This window comes from Ambystoma mexicanum, chromosome 10 (genome assembly GCF_040938575.1).
Source record: "Ambystoma mexicanum isolate Mex_15411 chromosome 10, UKY_AmexF1_1, whole genome shotgun sequence".
Taxonomy (NCBI): Eukaryota; Metazoa; Chordata; class Amphibia; order Caudata; family Ambystomatidae; genus Ambystoma; species Ambystoma mexicanum.
In genome coordinates, this window is record NC_090932.1 from 767585698 (window position 1) to 767607159 (window position 21462).

At 43.3% G+C, this 21462-nt stretch overlaps 1 protein-coding gene across 4 annotated transcripts in view; it reads right to left on the minus strand.

Moving 5' to 3' along the window:
• MME (membrane metalloendopeptidase) overlaps window positions 1–21462 on the minus strand; it is a 589667-nt gene that overhangs the window by 116870 nt on the left and 451335 nt on the right. For all 4 annotated transcript variants that reach the window (XM_069618415.1, XM_069618414.1, XM_069618413.1 and 1 more), the window contains exons 17-18: window positions 20824–20882; window positions 3422–3541 (exon numbers count right to left, since the gene is read on the minus strand). In XM_069618415.1, the coding sequence (XP_069474516.1) occupies window positions 3422–3541; window positions 20824–20882 (179 nt within the window). The remainder of the gene's footprint in view (window positions 1–3421; window positions 3542–20823; window positions 20883–21462) is intronic.

Sequence of the window (21462 nt, forward strand, 5' to 3'; positions counted from 1 at the left end):
ATATATGATCCTCCACTTTATCTCCAAACTCGGAATTCAGGGTGCTCTAAAAGTGGCAGTGGTTCTGTTACTACGCAAAAAAGTGGGGCTAATGGAACTACCGCTAGTCTCTTACTTCACAGGTAAACTCGAAATGAGGCCCTCGTAACTAGCTGTAGCGGGAGGATCATGCTCCGATCTAGCATTCTATCCCTCTCTCTCGCCTTTCTCTCTCTCGCTCTCTTTCTCTTTATGCTTCACTCTTTGTCTCTTTCTATGGGATCTATGTGATTATTGCGACCCAGTTTACTGCGCCAGCCTAAAATGCTTACTTTTTTTCTTTTTTTTGACCCCCTTTTCACAGATTATATATGCAGGGGGATATCCCCGCAACCCTCCATATTTCCCCCAACATTAATTATTTACTTTACCCCATCCCCCACATATATATTCTGAGAAATGGGGTTAAAAAATTAATAATAGAGTCGTCATATTGGGCCGGCGCAGTAAACCCGGCGTAGTAATTGTCTGATTCCTTTCTATGTGGAGGAGAGTTGAGTAGTTGAGTAGTGAGGTACACCTTTGTGAGAGCCGTCCCCGCCTCATGCTGACAGCTGTCTGACTCGAGAAACAAACAGATATCATAAGGGAAAGATTTTCTTTTTGCATAAGCAGCTATTAAAACACATTTTTCAGTGTGACATTTTCTCTCTCTCTCGATCGATGTCTACCTCACTTTCTCTCTCTCAGACACCCGCTCTGTGTGTTCTCTTCCTCTCATGCATACTCTATGGGCCTCATTATGAGTTTGGTAGTATCTTGGTAGTAAATCTGCCGAGATACCACCAAACTGATTTACCGTTACTGCCACTTGGTCCAGCGGTTTTACTGCCATATTGCAAGTGGTGGTAGGCAGTGTTAGTCCCCATTAAATGGTGTCCAAAGGACTCCATGAGGGGTTTTGGCAGTATTACTGCTGGCGTTTATACTGTCGATTTGGTTGAATTTGGGCAGTAATGTGGAGGAATTACCTGCAGCTTTGTGTTGGAAGTTTTTCCTCCACCATACCCCCAAACTCGTAGTTGGGTGGTGTGGTAATGCAGCTGTATACAGTAACACCACTGTATTACTGCCAATGTATACCACACCACCCAACTCGTAATGAGGCCGGTCCCTGTCTCTTTCTTAAGGGTCAGATTTGCGTAGTCAAGTGTGCGTTTGCTAATGCCACCTCACCCATTGTAGATAGATGCAAGAATGAGAAAATACAGATATCCTTTTCTGTACACTGATGACATTGTACACAATGTGCATTTCTAATGATCACTTCCTGCATAACTCATAATTATAAAACATTTGTCTAATTGTCTTAGTTAGACTAGCAAATTAGCAAACATACAATATCCAAGATAGCCAGTCTGGTTTGTCTCACTATGTGAGAGAGGGTATGCCCAGACGTGGGTCCCTTGCTCGCTGCGCCATAGGGAACCAAGCTGCACCTCACTGAGAAGGCCCAACAAGGCCGAAACATGTCTGGGGTTACTTGTGTTTCCGTGCAGAGGGGACCTGGCCTAGCAGTTCGAGCTGGGCTGCTTCCATTGGTGGCAGTACCTGACTGATTTGCATATGGCTGGAACCCTTTTGCAATGGCGCAGACAGGCTAAAAAACGGTGGTGTGGAAGGTTGCCCAGAGCAATGCCAGTGGTTCAGATTCATTCAAAACCTTACACCCATCACTTTTGTGCTTACTGTTTGTCTCACTATGTGAGAGAGGGTATGCCCAGACGTGGGTCCCTTGCTCGCTGCGCCATAGGGAACCAAGCTTCACCTCACTGAGGAGGCCCAACAAGGCCAAAACATGTCTAGGGTTACTTGTGTTTCCGTGCAGAGGGGACCTGGCCTAGCAGTTCGAGCTGGGCTGCTTCCACTAGTGGCAGTACCTGACTGATTTGCATATGGCTGGACCCCTTTTGCAATGGCGCAGACAGGCTAAAAAACGGTGGTGTGGAAGGTTGCCCAGAGCAATGCCAGTGGTTCAGATTCATTCAAAACCTTCCACCCATCACTTTTGTGCTTACTGTTTGTCTCACTATGTGAGAGAGGGTATGCCCAGACGTGGGTCCCTTGCTCGCTGCGCCATAGGGAATCAAGCTGCACCTCACTGAGGAGGCCCAACAAGGCCGAAACATGCCTGGGGTTACTTGTGTTTCCGTGCAGAGGGGACTTGGCCTAGCAGTTCGAGCTGGGCTGCTACCATTGGTGGCAGTACCTGACTGATTTGAATATGGCTGGACCCCTTTTGCAATGGCTCAGACGGGCTAAAAAAACGGTGGTGTGGAAGGTTGCCCAGAGCAATGCCAGTGGTTCAGATTCATTCAAAACCTTCCACCCATCACTTTTGTGCTTACAGTCTTGTACACTCCTGCTGTACTCTTTCAAAATACTCATATGCGAAAGTTTAAAGGGAAACATTGCACCAAACAGGGTTGCAGCCTGCTAAGCATAACATCAGAGAGCAGTCTGGAAATGTAAGAAATACCATAGATATTTATATTTGACGAATATGCTTTTTATAAAAAGGATTGTATGTTTGGACGTAATACACACTGGGCTTGGTGTTCATTTTATTTTTCACAACACTAATTCCAAAATCAAAATGTAGCATTGAAGTATAACAAATGTATTCGGGCAGCATAGTATTTTGATTGCAAGAATAAAATAGCTGTTTGTGTTACATTAGTGAAAGTCTGGGTTGAGCACATTGAAGTAATCATCATTCCCCATGATTTATTTGAATGCTGTCCCCAATCAGACTTGCAACGAGGCAACAATGTTAGTGCTCAACTTGCTTGAAGCACTCGACTCCAATAAGAATATATTCTCATAACCTTTAAGATGGCCGCCCTACACAATAATAAATGTCTAATTGAGAGAGTCCACAATACATATGCACCTCCTTCTGCTAATATAAAAGCTGCACAGGAAGCTAAACATTTTTCCACAACCAGATGCAGAATCACTGGGCTCTCCATAAACATTCCCTCCTGACAATCATTCAAAATCTCAATGCAAAAAACACGCCTTTTCAGCAATTTGGGTATTAAAATGTTGACAAAGCTTGACCAAATTTGCCATTTGTGTTAATATTTGCCAAAATGAGTTGCAGAATTGGGTGTTTTTTTTGTGGCGATGAGCATCTAAGCTACAGAGGAATTTATGTTTTCTACATTTGCCTACATAAAGTTCACAGCAGTAACCTTAAATTTAGCATGCAATGTAATTTATATATGTACACAATGTAATGCGGGCGATTATATGTATATTCTGCCATTATGCATGATGAAGACATTACAAGATCATCAAACATCTGGGTTGTCAATTGTTCCTCTTTAACATCATTACATTACGCAATCAATTAAAGAAAACATAATTAGTAGCTTACCATTATCATCAAAACCATGTGTGATTTCATGACCAATGACCATTCCTATGCCACCATAATTCAATGACTTGGGCTGTGATGCGCTGAAGAAGGGTGGTTGTAAGATACCAGCTGGAAAAACTGAGAAAGAAGAAGTGGTTTAGGTATCTGTCATTTTATTCTGCCCATTTCACACAATTATTTGTGTCAATTTGTCATTTTTTCAAGACCTCCTTTAACAAGGCTCCGGTGATTATGTATGAGGTTTGCATCATTTGTGGTAGCCTAGTTCCTGGAAATTCTGCCACACGCTTGATTGGGAAACACGCAATCATCAACCTTTGCAGTTTTAATGACCGCTCAGCAGGAGTTCCAAGGCACACAAGATGTCAGACGAGGACGTGGACAGTAATGAGGACACAATGAAAAGGTTAGCACCGCAGATGCTTTAGATTATGGATAAAAAAGAAAGCAGCCGCTTGGTATACTATAGACATGGCATACTAAAAACTGCCCAGCACTGTTCGGATTACTAATAGCATGGAAACAGGAGAGTCGTTTGTGTATTTACCACATGGTATTAATCAAGTGGTCCGCAAGCAATGCTTTCAGTTCTATGCAATAATGTGCTGTTTAGAAAAAGAATATACGTTGTTATTGTCATTTGGTTAAATCATAACCTTCGGCATACACAATGATAACAAAAAAGGTAAAGAAAAAGAACAATCTCAAGAACAAACTCATGGTCAGGAAGACACAATACAACAAAATAAATGCATGCAGCATTTTCAGACAGTAAACCAAATTCAAATATTTCATAAAATCAACCACTGCCAAAACAACTGAAGTAGAAGCCCCTAGCAAACAGAACTCACACACAACCTCACAATCTTTCGAAACAGCAGAGTGCACAATCTTCTTAAATGATACAATATGCTTCCCATGAAGGGCAGGACGGTATACCAAAAGATGTTTCAAGGTTTCACTCTCCTTTGAGTTATTACAAAAGCTACATAGGTCCTTGCCACCATCCAATATACCATATTTAACCAGTGTTTGTTTGGTTATGAACAGGCTCAACCTGAATCTTAAGAATAGCCTTGTATAGCTCGATAAGGGTAGAGTAAGAGGACCAGTGCCAGAAATCCACTCTTCTATGCTCCATATGAAGATGTTTCAATGACCCATAACCATGGAGGCACTCAATCGTCGCCATCGAGTCGAGCCCATGAAGCTTACGCTTTATATTACCTGGGTTTCTCTTCAAATCAGTATCAGTGCAGTCCATCTGCCTCAATAGTTTACAAAAGAACTCAGAGAGGCTAGATAATGACTACACGTTGTACTCATGGCTAATAACATTTACATCCTCAAATGAGGTATCAGCCTGTGGTACAAATGTTTATAGAAGAAGGTCGAGATTTTCCAATGAGCCATACTCAACAATGATCTAATCTCTAGTTTGTATCTTATAGCTGCCACGGGCATGGGGTTAGGTAGCCTTAATGCTTTTCGCCAAAGGAGTCCTTTTAGCTTTGGGAGGATATCAAGAACCGAGAGGGCTTGTACTTCGATACCATAAAGAATTGTTGGTACAAATTTGCCCTCGTAGAATCTCAATAAGGGAATAAAGGAGCATGTCTCATACTTGGTGTTGATTGTACATAACTGGGTGGAACGCGCTGTTCTCTTACTTATCATCCATTCATTATACTGTTATCTATGGGGCTTTGCAAGTACTGGATAACCAAGGTAGACAAAGCTATCTACCCATAGCAGCTTATCTGATGAGAAGGACCACTTGTAGTTCATTGTATTCCTTTTACGGGTATACTGCATCACTGTGGTTTTCTGCAGGGTAATTTTCATAGAATTGATCAAAGCATAGTTGTTAAAAACCTTCATCACTTGCTGTAATCCCTTTTGTGCGCAATCAAAAAGAAAAAAGTCATCTGCATATGCTAGCAATATGCATTTAAGATGATCCAACATCAGGCAGGCAAAAGTGCTGGTCTCCAATGTTTCCCTGAATGTCAGCGACATATCAATTGCAGTTTACCCATACTCATTTCTGAAAGAAGGGAAAAGATTTCCACAGAAAGTCAAAAGAAGGTTTGTTCTTACAGTAATAATGAAAATGGTATCAGAACAATACAAGCCTGTGTGCCCTCCTTGATGACCTGAACAATCCCCAACCCACATGAACACACACACGCACACACACACACAACCTTCTTCCCTCCTCCCACAAGAAATGGGATATCAATTTCTGCTTGAAGCGGCATTGGAGCACTCCCAAACACTCCAGCATTAGCGGTGTCCTCCGTAGTCATTAATTTCCCCAAAATTGATGTGGGTCTTTGAAAAAGCAAGTAGATTCAGTGGTTTGCTTAGGGGTTACAATTTTGATTAAGAATTCAGATAATTAGCTGCATTATATTGATGGACATTATTTACAAACATGCAGACATATCTTGATAATAGCACTGTGTGTGGTTTACAAGTGAAAAGGCTCAACTCAAAATTAAATTGAGGAAACAGAAAAGTCTTAGTGATCACAAAACAAAGTCTCTTACCCTAGGGTGCCAAGTCCTGCCATCACTGGGTGGGGTCAGTGTTGGCTCGATGTTGCACGTTTTCCTGTATTTTGTGTTATAGCTTGAGTTGGAGTTGGAGAAAGGCGTCCTACCACCACTCTCTAGAATCCAACATCCTTTCCCAACTTCAGGCTCTTGCTCCTGACCCACCTCACGTTTTACCCCTCTCAACTGATGCTAATCTTCCTGTCCTCATTTCATATCTATTCTCACCACCTGGTTCTGCCTATGTCCAACCCGGCACCCTGGAAACTTCATGCTGTTATTGACTTCCTGACCAGCTCCCCCCAGTACAACCACCACCTCTTGTTTTCACCTCTCCCTCCAAATGCTACCACCTCCTCCTCCTCCTCTCTCTTGCTCCCTCCTACTAAAGCTACCCCCCCCCCCAGTTCTTCACTATCTCTCCTGGATGTTACCACCACATTCAAGCTTCTGTTGTCTCCTCCTCACACCTACTCCCCCTCTCCTTTTCAACAGTCCTCATAACAGAGGCCAAACTTTTCCAATCACCATACACTGCCAGCTCCAACAACATAAATTCAGCTACTGTGTCGGTCTACATTTGTACTCTTTTGTGAGTGTTTAACAGAGTATATGCACCTGCAATATTTAATTGTGTAAAGGCTGAGATTGACTGGGTGTTTGGATGCTCCTTGTGCTCATCTGGGCTTAATGGCTTGGCCCCAATCTTTGATTTTACACATTCTATGCTGACCCTTTCTTTCGATGTCGGCACCGAGATTGGGTCAGCATGTACATTTAGAGCTGGAAACATCCTACAATGTATAACTCCTCTGATTAATTTGTGATGCCAGGTGAGCGGCAAGATGGATACAATGTTTCCTTGGTATGAGATGTGCTCAACAGTGAGATATGGCGATGTAACCTTTCTTGACATATTGGTTTCGCAGTGTCTGGGAGTCATAGCCTTGAGAGATTGTGTTTGTTGAATTTTAGAATTGAGGGTTCATTGGACCACTAAATGTGTCTCTCTTGAAGTTCCAAAGGGAGCTGGTAACTGTATCTATCCTTATGCTATATTTGCCAAAGGCAATTGGAGGGATCCCCATAAAGGGAAAAGCTTCATGTTCAATTTTGTATATTTGGGTCCAGCTATGAAGCGCTTTATGCTCTTTTACCGGGGCAGGGGGTTCCTAGGACTGGCAAATATTGAGTCCATGCGACAGTCCCTTGCCAGAGTCCTGAGACCTAGGAATGGAATCAAGGGTTGCCTGTACCCCTGGTGGGCTCAACACCCGCTAATACTGTGACTCATATTTAAACTGGTCCATATACTCAGGATGGGAATCTTGTCACACATTTTATAGAAATTCACTTTAAAACAGTAACGCTGGGTTAAGCAAATAGCTACAATGTTTGGCAATGGGAATAGAAGGGCCAAACTTGAGGGTTATATGATCTGTAGCAAGATACTAGCATCACCTTACAAATGTGCCCTTTTCCTATAACGATCATCAATAGCACATGTATGTTGTCTTAGCGATTGGCTTTGTAACCCTATCTGTTATCATTTAATTAGTTATACAAGTTAATTAATGGAATATCTACCAACTGATTAGACAACTGTTTTAATCCATTACCAAACATAACTCATATGCTCTATAGGTTAGCAGTGCGTGGAGTTCACCTACCTTATTATGAAGGAATCAGCTCACACAAAATGCATGCACCTCTGATGAGTCACTGAAACAGCTTTAAACACATGTAACACACTCGAAAACTCCAAATAAATAAATGGTATGCACATAATTAATACATTTCTTTGTCGTCAATAAGAACGCTTAGTTTGGCTTTTTGTAAAAACTTAATATTTGTCAACATGTTTTATCTCCTAGAAATTGTTCTCAGAGATTCATCAGGGATTTTTCAATTAAGGTTGGTGTAAGACTATACTTCTTTGAATCATTTTCTTGAATTTGAGTCATCCTGTTTATAAATCTCCAAATTAAATTGTATTTGTAGCGTATGCATTGGAAAAGCTGTCTCCTTTCCCTCAAGTTAGTGACACTTCCATATTTGTCCATTTCCTTTTTTATGTTTACGCATTCCATAACTACATAAATGCTTACACAGTGTTAGGTAGAATTTCTATCTATTGTGTAATTCTCCACACTTAGTGAGACCCTCATCACTTTTGCTAGACGTTTGGGTTTTTATCTGACTCTCATGAGTGAGTGGGAAAATGTTTCCTCACTCACTCATTCTTGTTCTGTGATTCTGCGATCCCGTTTTATTTATCTTTGAGGGAGGCTGCTTTAGTCCATCTTTTTGAGGCATCTGTATTTTACTATCTCAGCACACAGCACCTTTTGTGCAGTGTTGCTGGAACCTTCTTGAGCTTCCCTCTTTGGTTTTCTTTTATTTTCCTGTACTAACATAATGTTACCAGGATAGGGGGATACTTGTTATCTTACCTATGCTTTTCTTTTTTGAGATCTGCACACACCACATTGTGTGGAGTGCTGAAAGGGACACATTGTATTCCTTTTCTCAGTTCTCCTGTAACTTTCTGAGTGGCTGGTGGCAGTGGATATTTTCGACTGACTTTTCGTGATTTTTACACTTAGACTGCTGTCACAGCTGTGGTAAAGGACACATGGGTCACCATTGATCTACAATTGTGCCTGTCTTCCTTTTTCACCAACTCACAATGGGTTGCCTTTTCTTGAGCCTTGCTCTGCTAACCTCGGTGGGGGAAGTCATGCTCATTGCTTTGTCTTTGATGCGCTCCTATTGGGTAAACTCAACCGGAGGTGCCAATGTGACACTGAACTCCACATGTCTTGTCCTCCAGTGTGTCTGCTTTGATCCAGTTCTAACTGGGTGCCTGGCTATGCCCTTGGGACAGCCATCGCCCAAACTTTGAATGTTGCATGCATGCTGATTGGATTGGTTGCTGCATAAAAGTGAGGGTCTTGGTGCTGAAGCCAGAGTTGACCACTGGAAGAAACATTCTGAAGAAAAAGGAAGAAGGATGTCTGCAGCCCCCTCCCGCTGCAGCTCCAGCCCTTTTCTCTGTGTAACACAAAAAATTCAGACCCGATAACTTCCTTCCTTGGACTGGTGGCCCTAACCAGACTCGAGACCTGCTACATTTTGAGCCATCCCACGAGGTGCTTTGACCTTCAAGGCCTGCAAAATCACAATACCCTGGGAACTCTGGCACTGCTGTGGTGTATCATATCATAGAGCTAGGTTGCCGCTGCAAATGTGTGGGCATCTGCCTGGGCCTACAGAGACTCCATCCCAATTGTAGAAGTCCCCTCAGAAGAGTTGAGAACCAAAAGGAGGAAGAAAGTCTGCCATGTGACAACCGGCACTGGTACAAATCCTGTGTCAAGCCTTCACAACCAAGGGTTCTGAAGATTGGCTGCTGGTTATCCCTGTGATCGAGACTTACCATCTGCTCCCACAAAAAGTTCTTCATCCAGCCACCAAGGCCGGATACTCGAACCAGAGCTGCTGTCATCTTACCTTGGGTACCCGCCAGTGACATCGCTCTTCTTCATCATAGAAGGTACTATGTCCTGGGTACTTACCTAGGCAGTTTTTGTGTTGCTGTTAATAACTCCTGATCTTTTTGAGTCATGTTGGTGTGGACGACACAACCATGTTCTCCCAGGACGAAGGACATACTTCCTAGACACTGAAACCCTTCAGGTGGCCTACCTAGTCCCTGTGAACCCTTTGAATAAATGCCATTATGTACTTGTTACGAAAAACGCTTCTTCTGCTATTTGCCAAATTTGACAGCATCTGACTTCCTTTGTTCTGCTGCCCAAGGATCACTGGTCCTTTAGCGTCCCAATCTGACTTTTTTGAGACTCATCCCAAGATAGAGTTGGACATCTAAAGAAAATGCTTACCTAAAGTTGTTAACCTACCAGAATTGCTACTTCAGTAAATGTTGGTTGATGAATGATTTGCTGACCTAAAGCTACTCTTATACTTAACTGTAATTCATCTATGGTCTACTACTGAAAATGAGTATTGCAACAGCAAATGTGTAGTGTACATATATATGTGTGAACAGTTTTTACTTACCGGAACTGTCTTGATTTTAGCATTGCCTTGGCATCTATACTAAACAAGTCTATCTTTATAATAATACATTGTATAAGTGTTTCCTTGACCATGGGGTGCTCAAAGGTCTTTGCACTCAACTATAGCCCTCCGCCTAGACCAAGTCTGGCTGCTCGTCCATTGCTACCAAACCTTTTGGGTATTTCAGGCCAATCCTAAGATTTTGAGCCATGAACACCTATGAGTGAGTCTTCTTCAATCCGACCCTAGGTGGACTTTCGTAAAACTCCCTAACACAAGGTCTTAGAGACCTTGCTAAGGTTGCAATTGCAGAAAACTCATTTTAGCAGAATCACTCAACAATATTCAATGCACGAGGCTTCACGGATTCTAGGGGTCAGTTCTAGGCTGGGATATCAGACAGTCATTTGATTTTAGAATGTTTATTTGGGGTCAATCTAGGAACGCATTGTAAAATCATTCAGCTTACGTCCAGATCTAGAGTCACCCAGTGCGCTGTATAGTCAGTTTTAAAAGATATATTGCTGATCAAAATATGTGGAGGCTGAAATAATAAAAATGGTCTCAACTACACATTTTAGTGGATAGCAACACACAAGTCAAGCAAGGAACCCCTTTTGGTTAATGCATTAGGATTTCCGATCAAGTGCTCTTGCTTATGCTCTGATGTTAAGTGCACCTGTTGTGCTTCCATTTTTCATATATTTTGGATGATCTTCTTCATCAGAGTGGCTCAAACCAGATTGCTTGATAAGAGGGTTATTAGCCTACAAGCTGACCAGATACCAAAGGCCCTCTCCTGGAGTTTGTACATGAACGATCTTTGCCAAGCTGACACTTTGATATGTGTCATGCTATATAATTGCGTTCAACTCAATTGCATGAAGATCAGAAGAGGACAGAGCCTCCATTTGTTTTGCTCAAAGTGTTGTAATCCTCTCTCTTCCTTAAAATAGATCAATAAAAGTCTCTGGATCTTTTCGTGGGATTTTGGCTGCAAGATTTGCTCATCTGTGAAACTCTCCCTTCAGCTTTGATCCATCTCCTGTTTGTACACAAATGCAAGCTGGCTATATTTATGTATCAACTCCATGTTGTTGCAGTGTGACCTCAACTATTGGTTGTTACATGTAAAACACTGTATAAACAACAGCATGTAGTCACGAAATCATGTTCAGTCAATTTCCAGATGTGTGTGACCTATGTGAGATTTGCCCATTTATGGAGCAGTTATTTGCATGCTCAGAGCAGCTAGGCAGGTATGCCATATAAAGGTTGAACAACAAAGGATCAGAGGAAAAACATTGATTCCTCGTGAACCCTTGTTGATTTTGGAAGCCTCATTTGGTGTTCAATTTACAGTAACAGTAGTTCCCCGATGAAGCATTATCAGAAGGTTCAGGATGATATCCCCCACACTTCAAATTTCCTCCACAACCTGCCTCAATCTAAACAGTGGAAAGCCACGGAGCAGTCAATGAAGGCAAGATAAAGAGGGGTTTACCCTGCCTCCAAACCTGTATACTTAGGAGGTGCAAGACAAAGCCATTGTACACCACCAATGACACCTTTCTAAAATCTATCTCCTTAGGGCAGAGCAAATGTATTTAAGCAGATCTTTTAGCAACAGGGGTGCAAATACCATGCTGGAGACATCCATAGGGCAAGACGATTCTCATTTTTGGGGTTCTCCTTGGAACCTTTCTTGTATATCAGGATTAACAGTGACTCTGTTTATGACTGAGGAACGCTAAAGGAGGGAATGATCTGCTTAAATAACCCCAAGAGAATGTGAGACCATATATCCGGCGGTCAAGAATGAGCAGTACCAGTCAGGCCATCAGGTCCTGGGGCTCGAGATTTGTTCACTCTTATTCGTACACTATATGCTTTAAACAAAGAGACTTAGGGTTCACAGTACAAAATGTCAACATTCTTCATGATTATCGTATACAATTCTAGCCTCCCTTCAGGCGGGCTTCCCACAGGAGATGGGTACCTTAGAGCAGTGTCTGAGACTTGACCTACATATCAAACATATATATGTCAGAACAAAAACAAGCTGTCTGCTGTTTTTGCTGACTTGAAAACAGCATTTGATTATGTATCTTGCAATAAATGATAGCAGGCTTTGCATGGCTATAATATTCTTGCAGGCCTACTGTCAATCATCCAGTTATTATTAGGGATGTAACGGTATAACGGTATACCGTTAAAGATACCGTGAACCACTTAATTGAACAATAATAACCGTCACATTGTTTATACCGGTATACCGTTTATACCGTTAAGTGTGCTTTTCAATCTGATTTGGAAAGGCTGCAGTAAGCAAGTGCTGCACAGTCTTGGTCTTGCACTGTTGGATGTGCCGTCTGCCAAGTAGTTTCAGTTGGAGCAGTTTTTAATGCCATTCCATAAACCGCACATGCCTGACATAAAATCAATATGTTAGCAATAGGAAGAATAAATACAGTGCCAAGAAGGAAAAGGGTTTACTTTGGGATGGCGGCTTTGGGATTTATATATATTTATAATGGATATTGTTTGCTAAACATATGACAATGGGGGATTTCCCTGGTTCCATCATTGAATTTACATATAATAAGTCACACTGCGAAATTCACTCAGCTCTGTGGGTATTCCCTGCTGCCATACCAAAGGGTAACATGTCCGTGATTACTGAACACATTTTGGCCCGCAAGTAAACTAAAGGCTGTAAAGTAAAGAGAGCGTGTGTGCATATGCGCACAAGCGTATACTACCATCAGCCTCCATTGATCTGTGGCATGCAGGTTATCAAGATGGCAACATGTTCATCTTCACCAGTAGCCAATGGGGGAGCTAAAAGCCTAGATGACCACTTAAGAAAAGCTATTCAGTTTGCTTTGCCAGTCACAGCAGGGCTCCCCCCACAATCCCCTCCTCCTCTTCACACGTGTGTTTGGTGGAAGCAAGGGGTGGCATTTCAGTGGAAAGTATGTTGAAAAGCCCAATTCTGGCCCTGGGTGCCTGGTTTTCTTTGTGATGATAAATCTGACAATTTATGACCTTTTAGAAAATATTTGTTAAGATTAGTTAACTCCACCTGCTATACCGCGATAACCATGATATACCGTCATTTGGCAAGAAGGTTATTGTACCGTCATAAAACTAATATCGTGACACCCCTAGTTATTATATTACAACAACAGTGGCTCTGTACAGTGGAGTAACTTTTCTGAAAATGTTGAGGGGGACATGAGATCTAAAGGAAAGGGGCCACTGGCAATTGAGGGGGACAAATGGTGTGGCACAAAAGTTGGGGGGGAGGGCAAACACCCTTGTCCCACACTAAAATGACACCCATGGCTCTGTGAGATGGGGGATGAGCAGAGAAAACTCTGATTGGTTCGAGCTCCAGCGTGGGGTTAGGCAGGGTGGTGTACTTGCCCCACTCCTATTTTCCATTTATATTAACAGCTTAATAGAGGTGTTGGAGGCAAGTAGTATGGACACACTGAGGATTGGCAACCCCTGATTTCCAGCTGTCTTCTTCACAGGCAACGCAGTGTTGCTGTCAACATCCCCAGTGGGTATAAGGCACACCGCGACGAAATGTAATGATCTCTGTCTGGAAATCAATAAAAGCAAAACCAAAACTCTAGTTTTCAGACACACGACAGCCGGACAGGCGAAGGCCCATATGGAGATAGACAGGGTCATGTTGGAGCAGATCACCACCTACAATTATCTAGGCATATGATTTGCTGAAAATGGCTCCTGGTGCGACCAAGTCTCCAAAGCCACCTTGACACTGACGAAAATATTGCGGCAGCATCAGGAAAATCCACTCACTGCATGGTAAGGGTGCTCTGAACCATGTCTTTGAATTATATCAATTGAAGGCAAAACGCGCAGTGGTGTATGGTGCAGATATTTGGGGTTCTGCAAAGTCAACTGCCCTAGGAGTAGCAGAAAATAGATTTTAAAATCAATTATGGTGCAAAAGATTAGCACCCTAGATGCCACATATAACTTACAATATGACGTATGCCCCATTGAGTTTCTAATATCTGTTAAACCTTTGCACATTTGGGTATGTAGTTTGACAGCTCCTGAGCTACATATCTACAAAGAACTGGTGAAAAAACCTTTGATGCTGGAAGGAAGCTGCTCAACCCCATGGTTGAAGCATATTACATTTTGGTGCAGAACTGTGGGCCTCGACCAACACTGGGATCAGCCCTCAAGCATGGCAGTGGTCAAAATGGCCTGTAGAACTAACCACAGAAGAGCAATAGCGGCCGCACGTGCAAAGCTATTCCGTGGCCAACAGTACCTGTGGACCAAGGAGACCTTTGGTTTTGGATTCTATTTAGACATCATTACATCAAATCGGGCCTGTTCGTTATTGTATGAGAGTGGCCGACTTCATGAGAAACTGGGGTAATCAAAACCCTTCTGAATGTCTGGCCTTTGGGGCCTCAAATGACACTGTATTTCACTTCATGTTGTTTTGCTCTAGATATAGCGACCTCAGAGCAAAGTAGCTCATGCCAATCCTCAGATTGGAAGGGGTCCGAGGGTGAGTGAGGCATTGGAACACTGTAAGAGGAATGCAGACCTTAATACCTTGCACTTTGCAGGCAAATACATGTATAGGGCCTGGCTGAGAAGTATGAACGCGCTGCACAATGGAAAGGATAGTAGTCAATAAGCTCCATGCAATCAGGCTTTTCCTTTCTACGTATTCAATGAATTTCTGTGTTTAGCATGTGATCGAGACAATATTTATTCGCTTTTTAATCATTTGCAACATATTTGGGTTTTAAATTCTTTGGATTGGTGCTGATTCAAGCAATGCTATCCTATCTGCACCCTACACAATCGAATTCTAGGGATTGATTTGTTTTAATGAATGCTGTATTTTGCAGACTTGCACATTTTCAATTTTATGGTTCAATACCGAAATAAAGTTATTATTCATTCTTTTACAATTCTAAAACAATAACACAATATTGTCGCCCATATCCAATATATTTGGGCTATTTGACTTTTGGAAGTTACATATTTCCAAAAAACATTTAGTATATTTCAGTAAGAATCTGTACCATCACCTGCTAATTGCTGTTTAGGGTTATTATGTGTGATGATGAAAGCTCTGTAGTTTTCGTAGGCTCTTGCATATACTTGAATACAGAGTTACATTAAGCTACATAAAAAGATAACCACTGGGGCCCATCACCCAGGCTCAACTGACCAGACTGGAACCTTCATCCAGCATTCATCACCAAACATTCCACATGACATCACAGCTCTGACATACACAGACAAGCACTTCATAACACATCTCCTCCCTTTCCAATAATCCACAAACACCTGACACACACCAACAAGCACTTCACAACACATCTCCATCCTTTCCCAAAATGCACGAACAAGCACATCACAACACATCCCCCTCCTTTTCACATCCATCACTAGCACATGGAACACAAACATAAGGCACTCACACGAGACATCCACACCATGCATCTTTTTATTGAGAGATGCAACTAAAAAATAAATATCTGGGATGCTATCCCTAAACTTCTATGGGATGCTATCCCTATCCTTAAACGGGATGCTATCCCTATTATGCTGCGGGACGCTATCCCTACACTTCTGTTGTGAGACGCTATCCCTACACTTCTGTTGTGGAACGCTACCCCAACTCTGCTGCGGGACTCTATCCCTACACTTCTGCTATGGGACACTTCTGTTGTGGGATGCTATCCCTACTCTGCTGCGGGACGCTATCTCTACACTTCTGTCATGGGACGCTATCCCTACTCTGCTGCGGGATGCTATCACTACACTTCTGTTGTGGGATGCTATCCCTACTCTGCTGTGGGACGCTATTACTACACTTATGTTGTGAGACGCTATCCCTACACTTCTGTTGTGGAACGCTATCCCTACGCTTCTGTTGTTGGACGCTATCCCTACTCTGCTGCAGGACTCTATCCCTACACTTCTGTTATGGGACGCTATCCCTACGCTTCTGTTGTGGGACGCTATCCCTACTCTGCTGCAGGACGCTATCACTACACTTCTGTTATGGGACGCTATCCCTACTCTGCTGCAGGATGCAATCCCTACACTTCTGTTGTGGGACGCTATCAATACTCTGCTGTGGGACGCTATCCCTACACTTCTGAGGGACGCTATCCCTACACTTCTACAGGAAGCTAACCCTACACTTAAACGGGATGCTATCCCTACACTGTCGTGGGATGCTATCCCTACACTTCCGTTATGGGACGCTATCCTTACTCTGCTGCGGGAAGCTATCCCTTCTCTTCTGTGGGATGCCATCCCTACTCTATTGTGGGATGCTATCCCCACATTTCTACGGGACGCTGTCCCTATACTTAAACCTGACGCTTTCCCTGCTCTGCTGCAGGACGCTATCCCTACTCTTCTCTGGGATGCTATCCTCGCTTCACACTCAGGACGCTATCCCTATACTTTACTCTGTTGTGGGACACTATGCCTACACTCCTATGGGACGCTATCCCACTCTTTACAACATTGGCGCACACCTACACCTCAAGCAAATAACATTTGCATTAAAATACCAGTAAACTATAAATCGCCAAAATGTGCAGTCCTAAGATCCATGCTGCTTTCATCGCAGCCTACATTTACTCATCGCACATGCCTTCAAGATGCCTAAAAGTCCTTGTTGCTCTGGGCAACGTAACCCTACAATTCCTCAAGAAGTTACATCTAGCCCATTCATGCTCTCATCCTTGCTTCTCCAGACAGGCCCATGCAACTTCCTACTTTCCACGAAGTCACATTAAGTATACTTTAAAGTCCATGAATGTCCATTTGTACCTTTAAATCCTCAAATGTTTACACTACCATTAGTACTAAATACTCAAAACGTTACACTACCATTAGTACCTTTTCAATCACACTTGTGGGAAACATTCACACTCTCACCACCACTACCACTTCCATTCTTATAACACATAGGTCTTGCATTAACGCAGTTTTGGCAATCTTACTGTTACAAAACCTTAGTATGTTTCATACTCAAAAGGATACACGTTTGCAATGGCTCTTCATGTGATGCCTCCTCTACTTGATGGCGTTTCTTCCTCACAAACTTCACCTTTTACTCTGGGCCAATCAAGTACGGGCCGCTTTACTGCACCACCTAATCCCAAAATCTTGTCTATTCACTTCGCTCTAAAAAGATACTGCAAGCTCCAAACCCGTTGCAGACATTACTGCAGAAAGTACTGCCCAGATGCTCAACTGCTTCGCCAGGCTCTCCTTTCAGCTCTTCAGGGCTCTCCTTAATGCCTGCATTGCTAATCTGCAGAGGCCCACTGTACACAAGGCATTGCTATGGATCACGTCGATGGACCTGCTTAGTCACTCCGGATCTTTCCGCGATCACCGGCACCCTTCCAACGACGCCTCACTCAACTTCCTTGAATGGGCGTTACATTCACAGCTTCCTTGAATGGACGTTGCTTTCACGTCACACGCCTTTGGGTTCTTTACTCTGCACCTTATCATTGTACTCTCCTGAGTAGCATACAGTTCGAATTGAAGCATGCACTTCACAACTCCTGAACGGAACATCTGTCAGCGTTCTGTTGCTCCGCCATCCCCTTTCACACTGGAACCTACGTCATCAAATGCCGTGTGGCACTGAAGTAGTGCTGATCTCCCTGCGAGAACCCACACGCCAACGGTCACCCACTCCAAGACACTCACCGAACCCAGAGAGTGCAGGAACCGTTAGCCAATACCGGGACTTCTTCAACTCACTTAGTCACTTTCGGATGCCACACATACTTTTACTATGGCAGCCCGGTTCTGAGCTGGGGTTCGCCCTTTTACTTCTACTTCTCCCAGCACCTTGCTCCTTTACTAAGGGCTTCACTCATGGGGCTTCACCAATGACCAGGGGCATCGCTTCGCTTATTAACCCCTCTTCTATTGTGCTGGGCTGCCGCTTCTCCCTTTCTTGCCCTCAGGGCCTGCACTGGGGATTTCTCTTCCTCACTGCTTTCACTCCCCTGCCCAGTGCTGTACACCCTTGGGTGATGGGACTTACTTTTGGTCTTTGTGGGCAGTGGTTCCTTTTCTTCATCTGCTGCTCCCCCTTCAGCAGTATCTTCTTCTCCTTGTTTGTGCAGATTCTTTGGGCCTCATTACGACCCGGGCGGTAAGGGAATACCGGTACCGGTAAGGGCACTGGTGTCGGTAATCCCTTACCGCCCTATTCCAAGGTCCCTTTGCGGGTCCTCCAGGACAGGACCTGCAAAGGGACTTTAGAGATAATAACGGTACCGCAATTAGCGGTACCGTTATTAGCGCTTTCCCCATTCCCATTGAGCCCTATGGGGGCTCAAATGGGAATGGGGAAGGGCCATGGTGGATGGGGAATTACCGCCCCTGCCAACCTTGGAATGGGGCGGTAATTGCTCCATTCACCATGCCGGAATCGGTAAGGTTTTGGAGGCAACCATGGCGCAAGTAGCGCCATGGCTACCGCCTGGGTCGTAATGAGGCCCTTTGTTTCTGAAATCCTCGTCGCCAGTGTAATAATGAAAGCTCTGTAGTCTTCTTAGGCTCTTGCATATACTTTAATACAGAGTTACATTAAGCTACATAAAAGGATAACTCCTGGGTCCCATCACCCAGGCACAACTGACCAGACTGGGACCTTCATCCAGCATCCATCACCAAACCTTCCACCAAACATTCCACATGACATCACAGCTCTGCCATACACAGACAAGCACTTCATAACATTATGGTGTGATGACAATGCGTTAGCAAATTCTTTTTTTCTCAAAATGTATATTTTTATTTTTGCTTGCAATAATTACGTAGTCTGCTGGGGCCAGTTCCTAGTTTCATCATATAAGAAGTTCTTGATTAGGTGATGGATACTCAGGTAGAAAATAAGGCTCGGATATTTCAACTAGAGCCAGGCTATCTAAATGTCTGCAGTGAGCTAAGAAATTCAGTTTGCACCATTTTATCACATTGCCTGCTAACAAAAACTCAGTTCCACCAACTTTATTTTATTACAAGTATTGTCAGAATAAAATGACACAATTAGAGGGAGTAGCGCAGGATCAATATCATCAATAGAAATTATTTGAAGCTTTTTACTGTTGTCAAAATGCAAACAGGTGCAGAACATGTAATGAGCAAGGTCTCAGGGTACATGTTCTAGGAATATCCACCTCTTCAGAACCATTTAGCATGCAAAGCATCCAATCAGCAAGCGCAGATTGGATACGTTGCAGGGCCCAGAAAATATGGATCCAACAAAGCAGGGCCAATATAGAAAAATAGGGCCTCCTTGCATGTGTACGTCTCAAACTAAGATGGACAATGCACATACAAAGATGAAACTGCTATAAGAATGGAGCCACAATGCTACCGAGCATGGAATTCCTCCAATATAATGGACATTATCTTATTGATGCCACCAGCTTCCAGCATTCCAACTAGAGGTGTGAAAAACAGGAAACACGCTGGTACGGCCAAGCCAGTGGATATGGCCTGGCTCCAGGGGCCAAACATGGGCCAAGTAAAAAAACAGGTGATGTGGTGGGAGGACCGTGGGTCGAGAAAAGGGAAGGGGGTGCTTGAAGAGAGGCTAGGGACAGACATTGGGGACCCGATTCATGGAATATTTTACCCATTCAAAGTTTGCACTGCTGAAAAGTGACTTTGCACTGCCAACACAAACCCTGATTCATGGAACGGTGCAAAGTGTTTTTGTGCCGTGCAAAATCCAGGAAAAGATATTTTGTACTGCAAAAATGATTATGCACTGACTTTGCCCCGGAACTTGACTGCAAAAATACACTTTTCAGCAGTGCAAATTCACTTTGTACTGGGCAAACATTCCATGAATCGGGCCCACTGTTTTGTTTGGATAGGGAGTGGCTCTAGGGTAGAGAACAAGGAAAAGGGGAATTGTGGCACTGGTGAGGGGTTAGGCACAGAGCTATTGTTTTGAGGATGGCACGGAAGTGGGGGCGGTTAGTGAATAGAGGTTGGTGGCACTTGGTGTGGTACGGATAGCATGCTTATTTGGGGGCTGTGGGAGATGGGGGTGAAATGGAAGTAGAGCGAATGCCGGAGAAGCACAAAGAGCTGGGTCCTAGCTACCCTTCACTTTCACCAATAGCCAATGCATTGCTGCACTGTCATTCCAGGAAGTACTCCTGTCCCAGCCAATCAATGATTAGCAGGGGCAAGACAGGAAGTCAGGTGGCTGCGCTCTTGTGTTAGCTGCTGGCACGTCAGGAACATTGTTTTTTTTAAAGAAAATAAATTATTCCTGGAATGGGCGGGCAGCAGGTGGGGCTCATGGTGAGCCTCCGCTTTGGGTAGGTGTTGACTCAAAATAAGGGTCATCCCAGAGCCCCAGTTGTGACCCAGGCTGTTCTCAGACCCCTGAGCTCACTCAGCTGTAATTCCAAGAGGATCATAAACACATAAAAACAATACGTAGGAGTTGAAATGTACATGCGCAATAGTGATTAAAGCAGGGTGAACTTAAAATGAAAATAATGTTGAACAAAAGTGTTTGATATTTAAGTGATTCATCGAACAAATCAGTTCTGCTCCACTCAGCCTTTCCTGGCTAGCTCCAATAATGTAGTATAATCATGTATCAATAAGGCGCTTGCTAACGAGCATTCCTGTAGCAAAATAACATCACAATCAAATTTCACAATTCAATCTCACCTATTTGGTTCCGGCTTGGAGAATAAAAGGCATTAACTACAGCAGCTCCGGAGATCCACCTGCAAACATTAAAAGCATATATTAATAGCGAATCGTGACAAATGAGAAAGAAACTGAAAGGAGTCTCGAAATTGTTTAAGATGAACAGTATATCACATTGAGTTTCACGAGATCTCGGAGTTCACAGTGCTAGGAACTGAAGAGGCTGTTGATGGTCCCCAGAAGAAGGGATGTGTGGCCTAGCATCTTGGGGTCAACAGATTAATTTGGGGGTCCTGACACGACTGATTTACATTGTGCTGACCACCTTCTTTTTGGCAATAAGAAGCTAATACAGATATACTGGAATGCTATTGGGGGCATACCAGTGGAAAGCACTGGCTGAAGAATTTCCAGCAATCGCTTTTTGTGTGTCACTATGATTTCAAGGGACAGATTTCCTTGTTTACATTCTGAGGGTGCACACAGAGCATCACAATATTTAAATCCTTTTTGTCCAGAGGGAAAGAAAGAAGGACATATTCCCATGCCACCGAATCATTTAAATTCTCTCAGCAAGACTGGGACTGTATACTCCCATTTTTAATGAAGAATTTATCGTACATAAGACCTTTGTGGTCTGATCAAAAAACAATGGCC